Source organism: Pinus tabuliformis, chromosome 2_2, assembly GCF_031772625.1.
Source record: "Pinus tabuliformis cultivar Carrire ecotype Pingquan chromosome 2_2, CPIR1, whole genome shotgun sequence".
NCBI classification, from domain to species: domain Eukaryota; kingdom Viridiplantae; phylum Streptophyta; class Pinopsida; order Pinales; family Pinaceae; genus Pinus; species Pinus tabuliformis.
This window is the reverse complement of record NC_142300.1, coordinates 1,246,230,103-1,246,252,934: the sequence shown is the minus strand read 5'-3', so window position 1 is coordinate 1,246,252,934 and position 22,832 is coordinate 1,246,230,103. Positions and strand designations below refer to the sequence as shown.

The window sequence follows — 22,832 nt, the reverse complement described above, 5'->3', positions numbered from 1 at the left end:
GTTGGTAGGGAGACTCCAAAACGAAGCTAAGGCAAAATTTTGGAGGATGGTTGTATCCGCTACAACTGATCCCAAGGAAAGGAAGGAATGCTTGGGGTCTCAAATTCCATTAACAACCAACCAAACATAAGCATATGCATTGTTGAAAGGCCTAAGACTATCATCAAAATGACATATTCCTCTATCATTTTGATAGGAGATCACAATGTACTAAACTTCCTACCAATCACAAAATAGCATCAATTTTGAACAAGGTTTCAAAGGAGGTATCAGGGCTTCAAAATAAAATATAAATAAATCCAAGCTCTAATTAAGTATAATTATGATGTTGACACTTGTCAAATGAAGTTACAAGATTAAAAGTTGGGGTTCTAAAGGTTAATGCAACATTATCTAATCCAGCGACAACTTCGGAAATTCACACAGCAAATGACAAGTACCATTCACGTAATGTCACACATGTTGATCACAAGGTAAATCTTTTTACCAAGCTTGGTCATCCTAGTATGGAGTTTTGGTATTAAATGTCTTGGTTTCATATCCTAGTGGAGATGGGATCATGGAGAATCTTAGTGGGAAGCACAAGCAAGTTTGTCATTCCATCCTCCTCTTGTGGCCAAACACTGAGACCAACCATCTCCTTCAAACCAAGGCTTTGTTTCCTAATTCATGAATTCATTTACTCTCACTTTATTTGTTGTTTGCAGTTTTGATTTCATGTAGGTTCTATTTGTATGTTTTTACGTGTGATCTTGGCTCTTTTTGGGGTTAGGTGTTTCCTTTATAGAACATTGTGATTCTAAGTGAATATTTGACCCCTAATTCTCTACGTTCTGCCAAGTAAGTCCACTGTTGTAGTTTTCAGCCTTACCTCCCTATAAATGTTTTCATTTATCTTAATTTCATACATTTGGAACTATGGACAATCGAGGGAAGCAAAAACTAAGAGGATTTTATGATCTCATGAAGAAACAATACAAGGAAATAGGTTGTCTATTTGCTCTATCATAGTCGAGGTACATGACAACGAACAAGTAATTACTCGGGTTTCCTTTATTACGACAATGTTTCCCAATTAAAGCAACAGGTTTTCAATCTCAAAGTGAAATGTACCATGTTGAGAGACCTAATAGCTGAGTATGAAGGCTAACTCAAGGATTTTGAATTAAATGGCATAAGTGAACTCTGAACAAGGAGAAAACAAAGAGGAGACAATTCAACATTTTTTTTGAAGTTGTGGAGATAAGTGAACATGAACCAAGATCACCTAATCAAGGACTAGAAGAAGCCACCCACTGCAACTTTTTCTACATAACCATTTATTTTTTTAAATTATATATATATATATATATATATATATATATATCTTAGGTAGTTTTATAGAATCTACAATAATAGTAGCTACTACAAAAGTTTTGCCAACAAATATAATTAAGATATGTATTGTGGTTTAGATCTATTCCATGTGTATAATTTTGGAAGACCTCAGATGGATTTATTATGATTGTTTACTCTTTTTATAATTAAAATTCCCCATGTTTCGATGTAAAAAAACCAAAAAGAAAAGTCAAAATTTTGAATTTATCAGGTGCCATCAAGTTGCCTCTCTGCTTCTAATAGGTTGGTATCCTATTGAATACTTATCTAATGCAAAGGTGCTAGCAAGGCTAGTCAAAAAGAGAGAAAATTCACCAAGCAAAGAAAATATGTTCTCTTTCTTTTTATGATGTTTAATGTTTTGAAATGATTTTAGATTTCTATTTTGGCATGGAGCTTTACTGAGAGATCAACATGATGCCACAACATCGATTATTTTGCTTCTTCATTTTTAAAATTTCCTTAACTACAATTCAATTTCGTAGAATAAGAAATTTGAACTTACTTGGAACAATCTTCAAAATGGTATGACCAACTTTGCATATGATTGAAAGATAAAATTATCAAACACACAACCCTTTAAACCCTAATAAACTTTTCTTAATCCCCACATTTGCTCATAATGCATGCATGATGAGGCTTTCTACTTCAAGCATTATAAGAAATTGCACTTGCTAGCTTTCGCACTTTTTTAGGGATTTTTTATACCCTCCATTAGCAACTTAACATCAATTGAAGTGAATGACCCTTTCAATACATCAAGTACATGATTCACCACTTGTAATTATCAACAAATTGAAAAATCAATATCTACTTATTAATTTGAAAAATTGTTTACCCCAATCAACCAAAGGATACTTTCTTCCATAAGCAACATGTGGGAGGAGGGTTATTTGTTCGGTTGATCTTAAAGACCTTGCAAATGAGTTTTTGTATCTTTCTTAAACACCACTAACAACGTTGTCAAGCTCGAGGGCAAATTTCCCCACTTTGAACAACTTAAGGTATCAAAGAATGTACCAGCACTAAGGCTTTGCCTCAAAATTGGATAGTGTTGATCTTTCACTTGCAATATATTTACACTAGAACTAATGTTCCCTTTGTTCTGCCCTCTTCACGGTACCTACCTAAAGTTTTCATCATTGAACGTGAAGCATTTGCCAATGAAATAAATTTGACTTTATTGCTTTCCAATTAATAATATATATCATAATTAAATTGATTTTTTTATAATTTTAATTTTTCTTTATTTTTGAATTTTCTATACATTTGTTAAAAAAATAATATAAATATTCATTGTGCACATAAAACAAATCCCTATAAATTTAACAATAACATTAAATTGTTCTAAACAACCATATCCACATTTCTTTATCCCACATTCTTAAAACTTGTGCAACATAATTTATAACATATACATAAACATAACACTCACTCTTAAACCTGCACTTACAACCCACAAATAATAGTGAATCATATTAGCCCTGTCACAAGCCCTAACAATTAATACATAACAAGACACCAATTTAAATGAAACGATACAATCCATACATAACAAGACAACAATTTAAATGAAACAATAATACATCAAAAGTTCAAGTTAGAAAATGCAAGGCAATGACAAAGATATAAAAATGTATATCCTAACAATTAAAAAAATAAAAATAAAAAGAGGTGAAAGAAAAATTGTGCGCACTATAAGATCGAAAAAGCTATCTAAAGAGTGCTCAAGATCAAAATGGAAAAAACTATCTAAAAATTGTCCCCCATCAAAATTGAAAAAACCAACCACTAATACATAAGAAAACACCAATAACAGTGCTCAAGATCAAAATGGAAAAAACTATCTAAAAATTGTCCCCCATCAAAATTGAAAAAACCAATCACTAATACATAAGAAGACACCAATTTAAATGAAACGATACAATCCATACATAAAAAGAGAACAATTTAAATGAAACAATAATACATCAAAAGTTCAAGTTAAAAAATGCAAAGCAATGACAAAGATATAAAAATGTATATCCTCACAATTAAAAAAATAAAAATAAAAAGAAATGAAAGAAAAATTGTGTGCACTATAAAATCAAAAAAAACTACCTAAAAAATAACCCAAGATCAAAATAGAAAAAACTATCTAAAAAGTGTCCACCATCAAAATTGAAAAAACAATCCAAAGAGTGCCCACCACCTAACAATTAAAAAAATAAAAATAAAAAGAGCTGAAAGAAAAATTGTGCGCACTATAAAATCGAAAAAACTATCTAAAGAGTGCCCACCATCAAAATTGAAAAAACTATCTAAAAAGTGTCCACCATCAAAATTGAAAAAACTATCCAAAGAGTGCCCACCATCAAAATTGAAAAAACATGTGAAGAATGTCGCCAGAAGGAAAAGACAAGCTAGAAAGTACATGTCTTGGAAATTGAGAATTGAAAAAACTATCCAAAGAGTGCCCACTCCATTGAAAATTTTAAGCTGTCAACTACAACAAATCACATTTATTCCTCTATGACTCCTGTTCAAGAATTTACATGCACTCATTTGAATTTTCAACATGAAATAATATGAAAACAGCTAAATTTTCAGCCTAAGAAATCTTAAATAATGAATATCTCCATTGTATTCAAATGCAGAACAAGTGTAAATCTAAAACCCAGGTGATTTCTGTGTCTTATTCCACTAGCAGTAGACTCGACAATTGAAACCCCCGTATTATTCCTTCCTTATTACTGGATTTGGAATCTGGAAATCAAAGTTTTGATCTGGCTGCTTTTTCATCAACGAATGTATTATCTTCAAAGGTGATCATGACCTTTCCAATAACGTTTCTTTGCATAATTGCCGCAAATGCAAGGTTTGCCTGCCATATACATGTAAAGGTATACCATCTGTCTTTTAATTCTTTCTTTGGAAAAAAATCAATACTATCTAAAATTTCTCTAAAAATGTGTCTGAATAAAATGCTTCTTGTTACGAGTTACTACCACTGAAAAGAATGATGATATCCTATTCATGTAGTTTTCCAATCTTCTGGACTATCTGTTTCTCAGCTACCAAATTCAAAGACCATCCAAGTTAAGTTGTCAAGAGTAAATGTACAATGAACTCGCCGTTTCACCGATTAAAATTTATGGAACAAACAACATGAAGGTAAATTATGTCTATCATACACATGATTTATTGACCATTGTGTGAATAAGGCCAACCCCTTCAAAGTAAAACTCATGATAGGAACCACTGGCCTGATCAGCAATTGATAGAAATAATCTATTTTTAGGTTCACAGTCAAGCCAAAAACATCAAATTGGTGTATGAGACCCCCTTGTTTGTGGGACAAGAGACCCACCTCCTTGCAGTGATTTGACTGCTAAAGTCTACGGAGGTGTGTACATACTCTTCCTCCCTCTGGTTTTGAACCTATGACCTCTTAGAAAGAAACACATGCTCTTAACCATTAAACCCACTAAGGACCTCAGTTCACATTTCCAGCTACAGTCCACCTGGAATTCTGGACTCTACTGATAGTGGCAACCATTCTGCCAACCTGGACTCTACTGATAGTGGCAACCTTGTAGCTCGGTAGCTGGTTCTCCTGTATGGTGCAGCAGTTGTACAGAGGCTACATTGATTCCTGTGCAGTCAATACAAGAGTGCAGCAGATCAGTATGATGGCTCAGAACTAGTGTTCTTGGGAGCAGAGCTAGAATTAAGTAGGAGAGAGAGGGTGAGGGCACATGCATGCTGGACCTGTTCTTGTTTTAGACTGTTGATCCACTTCAGTTGATTTGGCTATTTCAGAAATTGTTTCTGCATGCATTATCTGTTGTTAGAGTACAGTGTAGATAACCTGGGACTGCTAGGGCACTTGCATGAGGAGTCAAAAGCACGGATCCCAAGCACAATTGTGCATGCATTCCACAGTTATCACCCAATTGGGGATAACTGTCTCTGGCACTCCTATCCATGCAGGAGCATGCATTGGCCGAGTAGATTAGGGTTAGGGTTTGACCTAGTCACCTTATGTGCTTTATGCATGTGACCAGATACATTGTATCTTCTCTGTCTCTTGTTCTTTAAAATATCCTATTAAGATCACATGAGAATAAGGGGATCAAATGGAGAAGTGTTGATGTTTGTAGCTCAGGCAGGTACTTCTACACAGGCCTAAGTGTCTAAACATGTGAAAGTCACCTAATAGACCCTCAACCTTCGCAATTGCTTTAGTGATTAAAGTAATTTCTTTTTATAAGATATAGTGAGTTAATCTAATGAAATGCAAATGTTATTTGCATTAGTGAATTAGATGAATCTCAACCTTTGATCTCAACTTCTCAAGTGATGTTGAGATCAAATCTCAACCATCAATCACTTTTGATATTAGGGTTGTGGATTCGATCAATATTTTAAACTTATAAAGGGAAGACTAGGCTAAGGGAGAAGACACACAACACATCTTGAGCATGAGACATAGTGAGAGTGAGATCATAGAGAGACTTGAGAAGGACTTCCACTCAAGTGTGCCGGGTTCAAGGAAGGTGCAAGGGGCAACAAAGGGAGATCCAAATCAGCCAGCAAGATCTGCAGAGGGCTAGATCAGCTAGAGCAGTTCCAGGTTCCTGTTAGATGTATTTTCCTCACTGGGCAATTATCTCAGGAAGGGAGCCTTTGTTAGAATGTAGAACGGGATGATAATCCATAGTGTCCATCTTATTGTAATTGATGTTTGAATCTAAATCAAGATTCATCTTCAAGATCATTTGCCAAGTGAAGAGCTGCTAAAGAGTAAAAATAAGCACACATGCTGCGCAGTGAGCACTGTGGCAGCACACCAAAAACAAATTAGTTAAGGGACAAAGAAGAGCAAAAAACCTGTGAGAAAACCTAGAATATCAAGGATAGAATAATAAAGTCCTAAGGTTAATCTAATAGGAAATTTTTAAGTTAATAAGGATAAATAGAAAATAAATAAATAAAGAGTAATAATTATATTATATTGATTACAATATTATTACCTATAATTATTACTATTATTATTACATTATTATAATATTTATTTATCTTAATATAATTATATTTAATTCTAATAAATTTTAATGTATTAAAGCATATATAATATATGTTTATGTCGTTAATGATGTTAATGTATAATCAAATATAATAAGATTTATTATGATTAAATATATTATCCTAAAAATACAAAGAACCTATGTGAGAAACATAATAATTAAAAATCTGTATAATACTAAGATCCTGCCAAAGACAAGCACACCTAACCCTATTGGGTTATGAGCTAAACAAGTTCTTGAATCACCTCAATGGAATCTCAGAAGACAGAAAGTTTACCATGCAAACTGAAAATAATAAAAGAGTTCCATTCTTGGATGTGCTTCTTACCAAAAATGAAGATGGAACCTTGGGGTACCAAGTATACAAAAAGAAGACACACACAGACAGCAATCTGCATGCTGATTCTCACCACAATCCAGCACAAAAGATGGGGATCCTGAATACCCTTAGAACGAGAGCCTTTAGAATATCTGACAAAGAACATTTGAAACAAGAGATAGAACACTTGACCAAAATCTTCTAGTGCACGGGCTACAAGAACAAGGACATTAACAGAACCATCAAGAAAGCCCAAAGCAGAAGACCACCCTCCTCTCACAACTCGCAACCTTGCAAAGGGAAAGCATACATACCTTACATCCGTAGTGTCACTAATAGAATTGCCAAAGTCCTAAGAAGAAAAGACATTGTATCCTCTTGAAACTTGTTGCCCACCAAAAGTGGGCACCCCTAGGAGAAGTTTTTCTCCTATTCATCTTCTTCCGGCCAGTAGCCAGCACAGTGTTGCAGGAAACGTCCCCCCCCCCCCCCCTCCCCGGATCAAAACCCTGATCCGCGATCCGTACGGATGCGTGGGGGAAGCGTCGTACGAAGCGCATTTCGGAAAAACTGAAATGTGTTTCGGGTTGATAAACACGCTTCCTGGAATTTTCGGAAGCGTGTGACCGAAACGCGTTTTGGTTTTTCTGAAACGCGCTTCGTACGGCGCTTCGGCCGTACGAAGCATGTCGCTTCGGAGTACGAAGCGTACAGATCACGAGCGATTCCATACAGCTTCCGCCGTTCCACCACGCGCATAAAAAATTGTTGTTTTTTTTTTGTTATTTTTTAAAGGTTGGGGTGGGTCCACCTTGGGTTAGGGTGAGGAATGAAGGGATTTAATTCCCCATTCATCTCTCATTTTCTCACATTGATTTTATGAGAGCTAAGAGAAGAGAGGAGAGGAGGGTCCACCTTGGGTTAGGGTGAGGAATGAAGGGATTTAATTCCCCATTCATCTCTCATTTTCTCACATTGAGTTTATGAGAGCTTGGAGAAGAGAGGAGAGGAGAAGAGGAGAGGAGAGGAGAAGAGAGGAGAGCTTGGAGGAGTGAAGGAGAAGGAGCTACGAAGAGGAGGAGCTTGGAGTAAGAGCTTGGAGGACTTCCATCTACAAGAACTAAAGAGGTAAGTGCAAACCCCAGACTCCCTTATTTTTTTGACATTTTATTTTTGTAATTTTCTCCTCCCTCTCATACTCTTTCCCATTCTTTCTACTTGCTCATTTAATTGTAGGTTGTCCACCACCTATATCCATATTCTAAGATGGTGTTCTTTTGGCTTCTATGTATCATTCCACTTTTGGTTTTAATGATGGCAAAGGGGAGTATGAACAAAAGGGAAGAAGCACAAGAGCATAGTGGTCCCAATATGAAAGACCCAATGTATGATGAGGAGGAAGGGTTTGAAGAGGAAAGGGATGAAGTTACCTGAAAGGGACACCGAAACACTAGAGGGGAAAGTTGCATTAACACCCTTGTGGAACTATGTGACCAAACTTGAAGGGGGAAAGGGTGGTGGAAGCTACAAATTTTTGTGCCCTCATGGTTGTCATGGAAAAAAATCATTTAGTGGTTCATATACTTGTGTGAGGAGGCATCTTTGTGGGGTGATGGACAGTGATGAAAAAAAGGGCGCTGTGGGGATACAAATTTGCCCAAACATTTCAGCTGAACAAAGAAGAAAATACATCCAAACAGAGGAGGTTGCACAACAAAAAAGAAAGAAACAAAAAACTCATTTTGAATCAAGTGCAACCTCTAGATTTGGTAGCTCATCTCCTCATGGTACTTCTGGAAGCTCTGGAGGTAAAAGAACAATAGGGGATTTCCTTAATGTTGCTGGGAGGGATGATGTGGATGGAAAGATAGTCCGATTTCTTTGTGCTTGCGGTGTACCATTCAATGTGCTTCACTCTCCCCATTGGCATGAAATGGTAAAGGCAATCAATGAAGCCCCAAAAGGATACAAGTCCCCCAACTATGAGAAAGCTAGAACAATGTTATTAGAAATAGAAAAACCAAAGGTTCAAAGAGCTTTGACACGTTTTACAAATTAGTGGGTAGATTGTGGGGTATCCATTGTATCAGATGGGTGGACAAATATTAGAAACCAATATTTGATAAATGTTCTTGGTGTTTATGCTAGTTGTGCAGTATTTATTACATGTCATGACTCCTCCATCAGTGCATCTTCCCAAAACATTGCAAATCGCCTATTGCAATCAATCAAAGATGTTGGTCCGAATAATGTGGTTCAAGTGATCATAGATAATGCAGCAAATTGTAAGGCAGCAGGAAAAATTATTGAGCATACTCATCCACACATCTTTTCGTCTGGGTCCCTGGTTCACACATTGAACCTTTTGATGCATGATATTGTGAAGCATAAAGAATGTGGGTCGATTAATGAGCTTTACAAGAGAGGGAAGCAACTCATTAAATTCATCACAGGGCATACAAGGGTAAACTACTTCTATGGCACTTACTCCAAGTTGCAATTGCTTAAACTTGCAAAGACAAGATTTGCCAGTTATTACCTCACCTTTAGGCGGCTAGTGAAGGTGAGACAAGCTTTAACTAATATGGTGTGTGCTGAAACATGGGATGAAATTAACACTGATAGAGATGGTGCTAATGCAGCCAAGGACACTATTCTTGACATGTGCTTTTGGTCACGGGTTAAATATGTTTTGCAATTCACCAAACCAATTTATTACATGATCAAGTTTGGAGATTGAGATCGACCAATAATTGGGGAGGTGTATGAGCAAATGGATAGCATGTTGGGGCAGATTAAAGACATTGTTGAGCCTAGAGATATCACCTTGTACAATTATATTCATGCAGAGGTGGAAAACCGATGGGAAATGCTAAATGTTCCATTGCATGCATTAGCATATGTTTTGACACCTAAATACTATCATCCATCATGGCTTTCAACACCAGCATCTGGGAGGAAGCAGGAGAAAACCACACCAAGATCAAGAGGTTCACAAAAAATATATGATTGCATTGAGTAAATTAGTCCCTGATGAGGAGGACGCTACCATGGTACGAAGATAGTTGAGCAACTATACACTTAACACTAGTCCATTTGGGAGCATGCATGCAATTAGAGATCGAGAGACTTTTTCTTCTCAAGTGGTGGAACATGCATGGAGGGACTACTCCACTTCTACAGACTTTGGCATTGCGGGTGCTATCACAGGTGGTAAACACTTCTTCTGCAGAGAGGTGTTGGAGCTCTTATTCTTTCATCCACAGTCTTAAAAGGAACAGGTTGAGTTTAGACCAGGCAGAGAGCTTGGTTTATGTTCATTACAACTTGCGATTGTTGTCCCATTACTGTGATGATGCAAAGACTAATAAAGACCTTAAGATTTGGGACAAGAATCTAGAGGAGCCCAATTTGGAGGATGGAGTGTTGCAATTAGAGCAATTAGAGGATGCTCTTATCCAGGTATGTCCATTGTGGTATGAATTTTGCTTATAAAGCATTTCTCTAATTCATGTTTTTAATTTTTTTTGTTAACTAGTTTTTTTTTTGTATGAATTTTTTGAGCGATTCTAGGATGATGATGATCGAGTTGAGATGCCACCCCCATCTGGTCCCTTGGTTCCCAGGTTCCATGGTTCAACACCAACAGCAGGGGATTTGTCTTCATCAGTTTCAGTGCCACAACTTCCACAGGCACCATCTTCTTCATTGCGACCACGTGGAGGCCCGCTGCCACGTTTTCTTCGGGGTGGAAGGAGGAGAGATTAGTAGATATATTCACAATTTACTACTTTTGTCATAGATTAATCATTAGACTTGTAGGCTTGTGAATTTGAACCTTTTTTGTCTTGGCGGTGACCAAGTGACCTATTTTGTAAACATTATTATTTGAATTTTGGACATGACAAATGTTGATAGTTGCTCACTTGCTAGATAAATCACAATGTGCTCCATGTTTTATGTTTTATAATATGCTTAAATGTTTTATGTTTTATAATATGCTTAAATGTTTTATGTTTTATAATATGCTTAAAAATTTGATGTATGTTTGTAATTGCTAGAATATAGATGGTTGATGCTCGAATAATTAATCATTGATATACATACTAGTAACTACAATGGAATCATGGATGCCATATCTATCTTGATTTATGCAAAAATATGCATGTTTTCATGTCTTCTACAACTAATTTGGTATTTGGGATGTTTGTTTTGAATATAAATGCAAAAAAAATATAAAAAAATAAATAAATAAATAAATATATATATATATATATAGCAGACGCTTCGCTTCCTAGATTTTTGGAAAATGGCGCTTCTGCAGACCCTTCACTTCCTAGATTTTTATGAAATGACGCTTCCGCATCCCCGCTTCCAAAAAAAGCCCCAGTTTCGTCCCCGCTTCATGCAACATTGAGCCAGCAGCCCCTACGAGCCGCCTTATAGCTGATGTGATGTGCCACTTTATCTTCACTCCCTACATCACTTGTATGTTCCCTCGCCAATCTATTGAGAGCATATGTTAGAAGGTGGGCAATCTGTCCCAAAAAGATGTGTTTTTCATTGTGCAATTGGGTGCTTATCCTTGTTCTTCATTTGGGAATTTTGGGCATGGACTATGTTACACGAAACTTCTATGAACCCAACATTTCGGTTTGTACCCTTACCTAAAACTCCGAAACTTGACTGAAACTCAACCAAAACTCGACCATCATGTAATCATCTATGAGAGTTAATGAAGACTTGGTTTTCCTTCTAAATTGTCATCTATGCGTCGTATTCCTTTTTTTCTTGCAAGATAATGTGTTATTCACTTTTATATATATATATATATATATATATATATGACGTTTAGGTTAATGTTTCGGTTGACATTTCCATTTTTGGGAGGTGACGTTTCTAAACATACCCGTTTCGGAAACTTTGAAACGTTTCGGCGCTTCATGCAACTTAGGCCATGGATTATTGAGTGACTTGGAAGAAGGAAAGGCTTTGACCATGGTTTTGTTCTCTCACCTTAAATGGGGGGGTTAATCCTCAATCATAGTCTTGTGGGATCTCCCCTATTGGCCTATGAATTTAGGAATGACACTACTTGGGAAACCCCGATTTTGGTAGCGTGGTCTCGTTTTCCCGTTCCACATTTTTCACTCCCCTCTGCACATTACAAGCCATATTTCATCATTTTCCTACTTCGAGTTCACATGACCACTGGATCCACAAGGCACTAGCACTCCCCGTCCCCTGGTCCACATATCTGGGTCGAGTCTGGAAACATTGCTGGAGAGATTGATGCAGTTAAAGAAAGTTAAAAGCTTATCATGGCCGCAAGCAAGAAACAAAAGAAAAAGAAAATCATAAAATGCAAAAGATGGTCGGGATATTTAATAATAGCACATGGGCAAAAGCTAAACATGAGCTCTACCCCTTATCATTATGGCCATCACCCTGGTTCCTAGGGCCCATGAGTGCCCCTCACATCATCAAAGGAACCCAAGCACGTCCCAACCGTTGGTGGGCAATGAATTGCCCCACCTTAAGGGGGTAATAAATGCTTTACATCATTCACAGCATGCTCTCATTTCCTGCAGCTTCAAGCAGTAATACAAAGAAAAAGCAAGAGGCAAATAAGAAGGGTGGAAAAACAAAGGTTGGGGTAATTCATGTAACCACGAATGCTCCCTCCTCACATTTGTATACCCAATATGTGGACTTCCCTCATCATTGTTATCCTTGTACCCATGGAATTTGGCCCTGAGACCCCTACCCCCCATCCATTATCATCATTCACATGCCACCTATTAATTGAAGGATGTACCAACGACACGTCTTTCCCCTTAGGGGTTGGGAACACCTAATAGGATCGATTATTAGTCACTCCTACTTAGGGAGGTAACACTATTACGAGATCAAAACCCCAAATTTGGAAGGCAAGCCCCATATGAAGTCTCAATATGCCCTTGATTAACAAGCTTGGTTCACTTAGATGCACTAATGAATTATTGTACCTGATGGTGAAGATGCAGCACTGGACATTATGTGTGATTGGCAGGTGGTTTCATCATGGGTTGGGCAACTTAACTGGGGCCTAAGTCCACTAGAGGAGGATATGGCACCCTCTAGGTGAAGCATTGAGAACCATGGAAATCCTATTACTTGCAGAGCATCATCATTCCACACTATGGGCACCTACAATACCACAACATTCTGCACTTTGCCCCATATTATTCACGAGATGATGCACTTGGACCAGCATGCCCCAACTGGCTTAGCAGTGTACACATGGTTTGGTAGTTGATCCGAGGCCCAAATGAGGTTTGTCTCACCCTTTGAGACATGGGAGGGCTAGCACCATTCTCTAAGCCCTCAACAATGGAGCAGATTTAGGCTATTCTATCACCAAGAGACCCATGAGACCCATTTTGTGCCCCAAACACAAAACTGGGGTCCACATGATGATTTGCATGGATATCTAGGGGCCAACCCCTAGAGGATGATTTTTGGAGCCCTCTTGACTCAATTTGGCACCAAGAGAGCTCAATGCATGCCTCCAAGAGGCTCACGCAATGATGACATCAGCATTTTGGCCCTCTTGTGGGTTAATTTTTATGATTTCACATTGGCTATGTGGTTGGCTTGTAATCACAATTAGTTGTTGCCCTCCATTTGACAACTAAGAGGGGATTTAGGCTAATATTAGACTTGATTGGACATCTATAAATATGAGAGACCTCATCATCACACTTGAGATTAGTCTTCTTGAGATAAATTTGTACTTGTTCCTTTTTGGCTATTGGAGATCTATTGGATGCATTTCGATATTTGGAAGTTATTTTTTATTGTCTTTGGAGCTACTTTTTTGGGTAATAGATGTATATACTACATTTTGTCTTGTAAGTGCTTATTGTTGAAGATTTTCTATCTTAAAATTGTCTAATGTATGGAATTGTTGCTTCTAGGTTATGTTATTTTGTGCCCTCCCTGTTGAAAATTACTTTTGAAAGGCTATCTAGCTGAGTATTGCATATGTTATTCATTGTACAACACGTAATGAATATTCCTAGTGGAGGAAATATCTAATCTCTCCATCAAACTCCATTTTCTTTTGAATTGGGTAAATGCTAAAAGTTGATACCTAGGGTGTCAAATATTTTAGCCTCCATAGAAAGGATCTAGTTTATCTGTCTCATCCTTGACTACATATGCCTAAGGCACTAGTCCAAGTCATTGGTGATCAATACTAACTTTTCTCCATAATTTTATCTCCTTAATATCGGTCCTTCTAAGGCTACGACAAAAATCTAGGGCTTACAGCGAAATTTTAGGGAGGAGGTGTGTTGAATTTGGTAGCTTGGGAGGTACTCCAAACCCTAGGGTACAGGGTTGTGGAGGAATTTGGCACCACAAAAATCATTTGTGGGCTAAGTACCCAAGAGATGGGTTTTGTACCCAAAGTGATGGGCACAAAACTAAGTTGTATTTTGAAGGCTTGACATGGTGGCAAGTGGAGAACCCTAAAAGGAGCCTAGGGATCCTAAGGCAACCATGGAAGAGGGGTTTGAATGAAAGAAATAAATTTTATGTGTGTGTGCTTGTAACAACAAGTTCAAGTCAGTTGGCTTGAAAAGGTGCCCCAAAGCGTTGTTTGTTGCACCCATGGGAGTCATATAGATAGAAGTATTGAAGACCTCATTCAAACCCTCCATCAAAGCATCCTTTTCTCATGTCAAGACAAGCAAGGAATTCGAGTATCCTGAGATAGCCACAGCCCTAGAAGTCTAAGCGAAGGAGAGAATAGGACAAGTTGGGGTTTTGTTTTTGTGACTGTTTCAATTACATTTAGGTAGGTGCAGGCAACGAAGGAGAGGAGATAAGGCCAAGTTTATTTAGGGCATATTCTGGCCATAAACAAAATTAGATTCTATGTGTAACAAGTCTGAGAAATTTTTATGTTTGCAGGGGAAAAAGCCTTGTTTGGGGAGGTCAAGTAGCCTAGGATCTTTCACAGATAAAAATAACACCCATTTCTACAAGATCTTTCACAGATAAAAATAACACAGCAAGTTGCGGAAATACGAACGGGAATTTTATTATATGGATGCAGAGATTACAGAAGGATGATTTCTTTACAGAGGTCGACTGTCGTCGCATTTACAGGACTGCATACCGTTCTCAAGGAACAAGTATTACCGGAGGCTACCTGGCGATAGACAGACTCTGCCTCAGAAATCTATAACAAACTCCAAGACTTTTCCTAATGGTTCAGCGACTTTAGGTTCTCACCAGTGCCGAGCACACTGATGCGCAGGCTTCCAAACCAAATCTAAAATGACCTGAGTGACTTTTCGTGTTGCAAGCAGATCAGACCCTATGGTCCGCAGATGCAGAGCAGGAAAGTTACTCGACTCAGAACTCCCAAGACTCTAGACTCTCCAAAACCCGAATGAGTCTTACTTCCCAGCCTCCACTTATTTATAGGCAGGAAGGGAACAAACATCCGTGAATGGACTGTTGTACAAATTGATGACTCAAGATAAAATTTTGGACAGATCAGGATTGATCGCTGAAAGCAAGATTCGGGCAGGGAAAAGATTTTCCCTGTTATCTCGTCCCTACTCCTTTTACGAAGAGCCAGTGGCATGTGGGGACCGAATCTTGGTACACACAATAATTACACAGAGGATATTCATAAAAGAGAACCCTCGAAAGACTAAAAGACTGAACTTTGAGATATGCAAATCTCGATTGTACAAAGTGGAGATTCCAGGACGAGGGAATCCACGAAAGCTCGTCCAACACCATCGTCGGTTGGAAAGACAACACTTAGTCCATTGTATAATATTCTATTTGTGGATGTGTATAGTGCTGGTACCAGAATCGTTCAACAAGATAATTATTGAAGTACTCTTATCTCTTTCTCTGATTCCCAAGTCTGCGAACTGTTTCTGTCAGGTGGTTCTAAAAAGTTGATGTTCTAGAAAGGGTTTGATGAAATATCAACTTGGTTATGGAAATCTTCATAGTTTGTACTAGGAGATATCATCCTAGCCTTGTAGTGGTTTGTGACAAACCACCTGATATGGCCACATCTTCGAATTCCTTGCAAAAAAGAGAAATCATTTATGTCAGCAATATTTTCGACAGACTTATACACTATACCATTCATATGAGACCTTGGTTCACTGAAACCAGGAATCTTTAGCATGTGTAGTGTATATGGCTTTATGACTAGGGCTGAGAGTCCATATATTTTCCACCACTCTATGAACCAGTCTGGAGTAGGGTCTTCTCTTTCTAAGGCTTTTGTTGTCATTCCTTCAAATAGAAATGAGGATTGTACTGAATAAAATAGGTTGGCTGAACAGTTTTGGAGATTCATTGCTGTGAAGAATGATTCTTTTTGTCTGTCAGGATCATAATTATCCCGATGAAGATGGTTATTAAACCTCTGGAGTGTGATGTGGCAACTTGTCATTCTGTCATCGTCTTCATCATCTATTTCAAGAGTATAGTGTATGCTGCCGATATGTTCCAGATATTCCAATGCCTCAATTGATTCTTGATTCATTTCATCTTGCATTGTTTCAGTCCATAGATAAGGAATATCTTCCCTATGTCTGATTTCTTTGATTGGATACCAATCTACATCATGAATAAGCACTGGTATTTCAAGCTCATAGCTTACCCATCCATTGGGAGTTTCTATTTCAACAGTGTTTTCCCTTCTTCTTAAATAATTGCAATGTAGACTTAGTATTGAATGTTCAGACAAGAATTCTCTACTCAGCATGTCTGCAAAACTATTCTTATCTCCTTTAACAAATTCAATATCAAAATTATACTGGCTGAGCTGCATTATCCATCTGACCATAGCAGCATCTTCAAAGTCACATTTATGGATAGCGAATTTTAACGCCTGACAGTCCGTTCTAACAGTGAACTTGGTGTAGATGACAAAATCTCTGAACTTTGATATTCCCAAACAAACTGCTCTAAGCTCTTTCTTCAGGCTAGACCAATTCAGCTGATTCTTGGCCCATAGTCCAGAGGCATATTGGCAGATTTCAACCTCATTTTTGCTGCTAGGGTTCTTCTGGCATAAAATTGCTCCCCATCCTTCATAGCTGGCATCTGTCATGATGATCTTCTCCCAATATCTGTCATGATGAGATATTGTTTGAGTCGATCGCGAATTCGCTTGAGTCCTGAATAGCGTTTGTAGCTCGTTGTTGCCGGAGTTGGCGTTGAAGAGTGTTGAAGACGTTGGACGAGAATTCGTACTTCGGTACGCGAAAAAGCCGCAATTTCTCCTTCAGAAGGAAGCCGCAATTCTGCTTTCATCATTTACTGCAAGTCTCTACACGGGTATTTATTCAACTCATCTTAAATGGATGCATTTAATAGAAATTCATCTGCTGAATCTTCTGAGACTATGGGAATGTTTGGTACAAAGCATTTTAAGTCTATAAAATCTGAAAATGACTTAAAATACGGTTTGGAAGGGTTATGTCGTTCTGAATCTACTTTTGGCAATTCCGCCATTATTGAACAAGAAGAGACAGATCCTACTGTAAATTGGAAACTTCCACCAGTTTCTCCCCATGATGTATATCGAGGACTTTCCTCTTTTAATTTTCGTGCTCTTAGTCAGATAAAAATCAAAGAGAAATCTATCAAAGCTAACTTAACATTAAATGCTATGCTGACCATCTCTCTCCTTGAGTCCAAACATATCAAAGCAGCCCTGAAAGTTGGTTATCAGTACGCCCATCTGGGGATGGTGAGGATGGGACTGAATGCATTACATAGAAAAGGCCAGAAAGCCTATGTTTTCTCAGCCCTATTTGATAATCGATGGACTACATTTACACAAGCTATGATAGGTGGTATTGAGACAAGCCTAGCTAAAGGTCTTGTACAGTATGATGTTTTTCCTGATTTTTCTGTTGCACTAGATGATCCAAATGTCCTGCAATGTCTAACCTTGGCCCTTGGGTATCCAGACTGCCGGATATGAAAATTTCAAAACAAAGTCAAAAAATTTGGCCATCTTTTATATTACTTGTGTCCGATTTTATAATACAACAATTCCTGTTGTATTACATACTCCAGATAAAGATGAAGGCCGAGTCACTCTCATCCAGTATGACTCCTCTTGTAATCCTGTAGCACCAGTATATGTTTCCCGCAATGATTTATGTCCTCCTGACGACTGGGTAACCAATTGGGGTAAACCCATAAAGAAACCTGTTGCTGCAGCCCAATCAATCATCACAGAGATAGACGGCAAAGTTACCACACGATTTCCCAGAGTCAACACAGTTCAGCATGGTGGACCTTCTGCTTCTGTATCTACAATTCCAACTACAATCAGTCAATTACATCCTGCCCAAGTCCAAGCTCCTCCTCAGTTTGCAATTGACCAAGCAGTATATGATTCCATCAGAAGATTGTTTTCACAGCCAGGCCCTTCTCAGCCTTTCAGTTCAGTCTGTGACCATCCACACTGCTCCAAAACATTCTGTCAGTTTTCTTCAGAACCACCTACACCACATGGTGAGTCATCAGATCGTCATAGGATCAATATGATCAGATTTACTCCTCCATCTGACTCCTCTGAAGAAAGTTACAAAAAAGTTGTATTTTTTAATCCTCAAGAAGAACTGCTTGTACATACAGTCTCTAGTTCTTCTACTTATGGTTTAGGATATGTTGATTCTTCACCTATTCCTGAATATAGAAGGAATCCCATTGACAAAATTCCAAAACATGTAGAAATTCCTTCTGATTCAGAGATAATTGCCTTTTTGAAGATCTTTAAGGGTATAAGTCCATATGATCCAGATGATCAATGGAAAAAGAAAATGTTCAATTGGGATATGTTTACACATGAGAAGGAACATTTGTACTTTGAAGAAGTAATGCTTCTTCCAAAAGATGATCGTCCTGCTTTCAATAGACAAAATGTTGAACATTGGAAAGAATGGATGAAGACAGAAAACCAATGGATATCATTCTATGAATGGTATTATCCTTCTGCAAACATAATTGAACAATCCTTGATGAAACAATTCAGAAATCAAGCCAAGCAAAAGAGAATCAAGGATCCAGAGAAATTCATAAAAGAAAAATTGAAAGAAAATCCAGTAGTAATTCCTCCTCCTTTGAAAGCTCATGTTTTTCAGCCAAAAATTCAGAGTATGATGAATAAGCCAAATATTCCTAGAACTCTGATTGTTGTTCAAATAGAAGGAGAGAAATTACTAAGAAAAATTTGTTCCCAGCTCGAAATAAACATGATACGGACTGGAACTCCTAATAAACACAAGTGGGAACTTCTTGATGGAAATCTCTTGGAAACAGACACAGAATTTCCCCCTTGGAAAAATTTTGTAATAAGCAGTCAAGATGGAAAATTGTACAAATTACTTCCATCACATGCCGATGATCCTAATTTGGTAGCTAGAGATGCGGTTGCTGCTACCAATTGGACAAATCTAGCTCTGTCTAGCCTTGAGAAATTTGTCAGCTCTAAATTTGAGAGTATTGAAACTGCTAATTCTAAAATGAAAAATATGCTTGAAAGCATTTTAAGGAAACAAGATTATAACACAGTTTGTCTGAATAGCAGTGTAACTACTCTAGCAGAAAATGATAAGGCTCTTGCTAAGAGTCTTGACAGATTGTCTCTACAAACAGGACAGATAGAAAAGAAGACCCATGAAGCTGCCTCTGCTCATGGAAAAGAGATAGTAAAGATCAATACTTCTCTGGACATTGTCAAAAAACAGGTTTGGGAAGTTTCCTAAGGAATAGAATCCCTGAGAAAGAAGCCTACAAGTCTGCAACCTTATTTTCAGAACCCAAGACTTCCGTTCCATAGTCTATCACTCCCTCTGTGGAAAGTCTCATCAGAACTCCCAGTTCCATCACTTTTCCACCTCCAACTTCCTCTCATCCATATTCATTGTTTGCTAATCCCAGTTTCTTCAATCCACACTCTGTAGTAAAGCAATCCAAAGAAACTGAGGGATCAAATAATCCTGAATCTTCTAGTTCTATGTTCAGAGAATCATCTGATAAAAATGAAGAAGAATGTTTTGACACAAGCCTTCATAAAATAGACGCAAAACCACAAATAGAAGATCTTGAAGCTTGTATAGATAACTTCTCTATAACAGATCAAGAACAATCAGATGATGACAAAGATCAGGTAAATGCTACATCCTCAAGATCTAGATGGGAAACTACATGGAACCCTGCTCCTGACCGCAGAGACCTTATGAAATCTGAATATCATAAGGATTGGTCTGCAAATGCAACTTATTCATGGAATATTGACAATTGCACTGAAGCTGAAATCATGTCTATATTACATTCCATGCTTGTTTGCTATAGGACTTATCTTGCAGATGATATAGGTCTTATTAATGCTACAAGAAGAATAATTGGAGGGTTTGAAGAAACATTGGATTCTTGGCTAAAAGCTGAGACATTAAAAGAGCCAAGCCTCCTTGCTGATTGGGAACACGCTGTTGTCTTAAATGAGGATGGCACTACCCACATAGACCCTGTTACTCACATGCCTGTCAGCAATATGATAGGGAAACTCCTCTATGTCATTACTGTCAATTTCATTGGTTTTCCTCAGATAACCAATGATATTACAACAATTACTCTGCTTGCTATGAAACTGCATAATATGCAGCACTTTGATGAGTACTTTAATGAATTCCTTCACAGATTGCACACATTGACTCCAGATCTCATCCTTGAGCCAAAATGGAAGGAAATTTTTGTTGCATCTCTTCCCCAATGGGTTTCTTCTGCTATTGTCAACAAATTACCAGGGAAGGTTGGTGATTATAAATTTGGCATAATCAGGCAAGCTGTTAAAGCTATCATTGTTGAATTATGCTCACAAATGAAGATTGCTAGAGCAGCTACTAATCCTAAAAAGCCTCATGGTTATCAGCAGCTCTGTAAGCAATGGCACCTTGGTAAAGCTGGCAATTCTGAGGGGCATAAGAGAAGAAAGAAAAGGCATTTCAAAAAGAATTCCCAGATTTCCCAAGAAAAACCAAAAGGAAAACATCACAAAGCTAAACCTTACAAGCATACAAAAATGTTTTCCAAAGATAGAGAAATAATATGTTACAATTGTAACAAAAAAGGCCACACAGCTCCAAATTGTCCAAACAAAAAGAAGGATACATCTAAGAAGAAAGTCCAGTATAGAAATAAGAAAGGAAAGATAAATTGTTTCGATCTTCCTAGTAGCTGTGATGAGCTTGTATCTTCTGATTCTGGATCGGAAAATGATTTAAACTTTGTGGATTCAGAAGAAGCTGATGAAGAATTTTGTAATGACCCACATTGTACAGAATGTAAATATTGTGATTGTGATGATCCTGATGTTTGTACATGTAATGCAGTCAGGATGATGAAGACTGATTACGATGAAACCAGCAAAAATATCTTTGCACAGATGATGGCTGCTACCAATGTTTTAAGACTCCGACTCGGCCGAGGATCGACTCCGACTCCGACTCCGAAACGGTAATGACTCGGCCGGCTCGATTTCAATGACTCGGTCGTTGTAAAAAATACATTAAATATTTATTTTTTTTATTAAAAAACATAATTTTAAATATTTTAAACATAATTTTAAATATTTTAAACATAATTTTAAATATTTTAAACATAATTTTAAAGATTTTCATTCATGTTTCCAAACACACAGCATTATAATATAGATGGAAGACAACATATGATCAAAGTAGGCTCATGAACCAATCCACTATATCAAAATGGTACCCAATGGCAATACATAGTCAACTGTCATACATGATCAAAGACTCAAAACAAAATACAAATAACCAAGGAGGCTAGAAATGGCCTCTACAACAAAAGTAAACTGTGATGGTGACCAGACTGCAATACTAGTACTACTGGCTAGTAGCTACTACCAGAGGAGCCAAGATCATCTCGACCAATCTCTGGATCATCATCATCAGAGTCAGACAAGGGGCCCCATGGCTCCTCCTCATCATCATCATCGTCTCCAACTGCAACTGTAGAAGTGGTACCAGTACCACTAGCAGGCTGTGCAGCAGATGCAAGCTGAGATAGAGTAGATATGCGGCTACGCTTCTATCGTGGCTGAGCAGAGGAAGCACCTACAACTGGAGTCCTTGCTGGCTGTGAGACTGAGGCTGGTGGATTGGGATCTGCATTCAACTGAACAGGCTGAAGTTGAACAACATGTTCAAGTTCATCAAGATCCTCATCAGGATCAAACTCTGGTGGACGACTCTCCACTACCCAATCTGATGTTGGATCAATGTCTTCCAACACAATGGGATCTGAATCAAGTCTTTTGTTCAGCAATTGGTTTCGTCTGAGCCGAACGTTGTATTGGACAAAAACTAGATCATTCAACCGTTTTTGATCCAAACGGTTTCTCTTCTTTGTGTGAATCCTCTCAAAGACAGACCAATTGCGCTCACAACCAGATGCACTGCAAGTTTGACTCAAAATACGAATTGCAAACCTTTGCAATTCAGGGCACTGGCCACCAAAGGCCTCCCACCATTGTGCTGCAAAAAACATAGGAGTGTAATGAATTATGAGTTAGATGAAGGCTGAAGCTCAACAAAATTACAAATTATATCTAACTTTCAAATTATAAATGATTTAACAAACTTTAATAAAAAAAGTAAAACTGTAAAACCATTAAGAAATTGAAAATTGAAATTTTTGTTTACCTGGCTCATCTGCTTCTCTTGCAATCTTTGCTAGGTTCTTCCCAAAGGTACCTGTTGCATTGCTGAAGGATGTGACCTGTCGATGTATCTCCAGCTGATCAGACTCCGATGGGATCATGCGTTCAATGCAATCAACCAGTCCATCTCTGACCTCCCCCCTCAAAGCTCCTGACTCCTTAGCTTTATAATGATACCGTGGGTTCAAAAAATACCCAGCTGCATGTATAGGGCGATGGAGTTGATTGTTCCATCTTTCATCAATGATTGCCCAAATGGGCCCATACTTTGCCACTCTATCCT

The 22,832-nt window shown here is 37.9% G+C and overlaps 1 protein-coding gene across 1 annotated transcript in view; it reads right to left on the bottom strand.

The window, feature by feature from the left end:
* Positions 1-3,809: 3,809 nt before the first annotated feature.
* The window catches only part of LOC149198012 (uncharacterized), a 131,823-nt gene continuing 112,800 nt past the window's right edge, over positions 3,810-22,832 (bottom strand). The window contains exon 6 of the mRNA XM_089406055.1: positions 3,810-4,240. Within this exon, the coding sequence (XP_089262181.1) occupies positions 4,130-4,240 (111 nt within the window). The 3' untranslated portion in view covers positions 3,810-4,129. The remainder of the gene's footprint in view (positions 4,241-22,832) is intronic.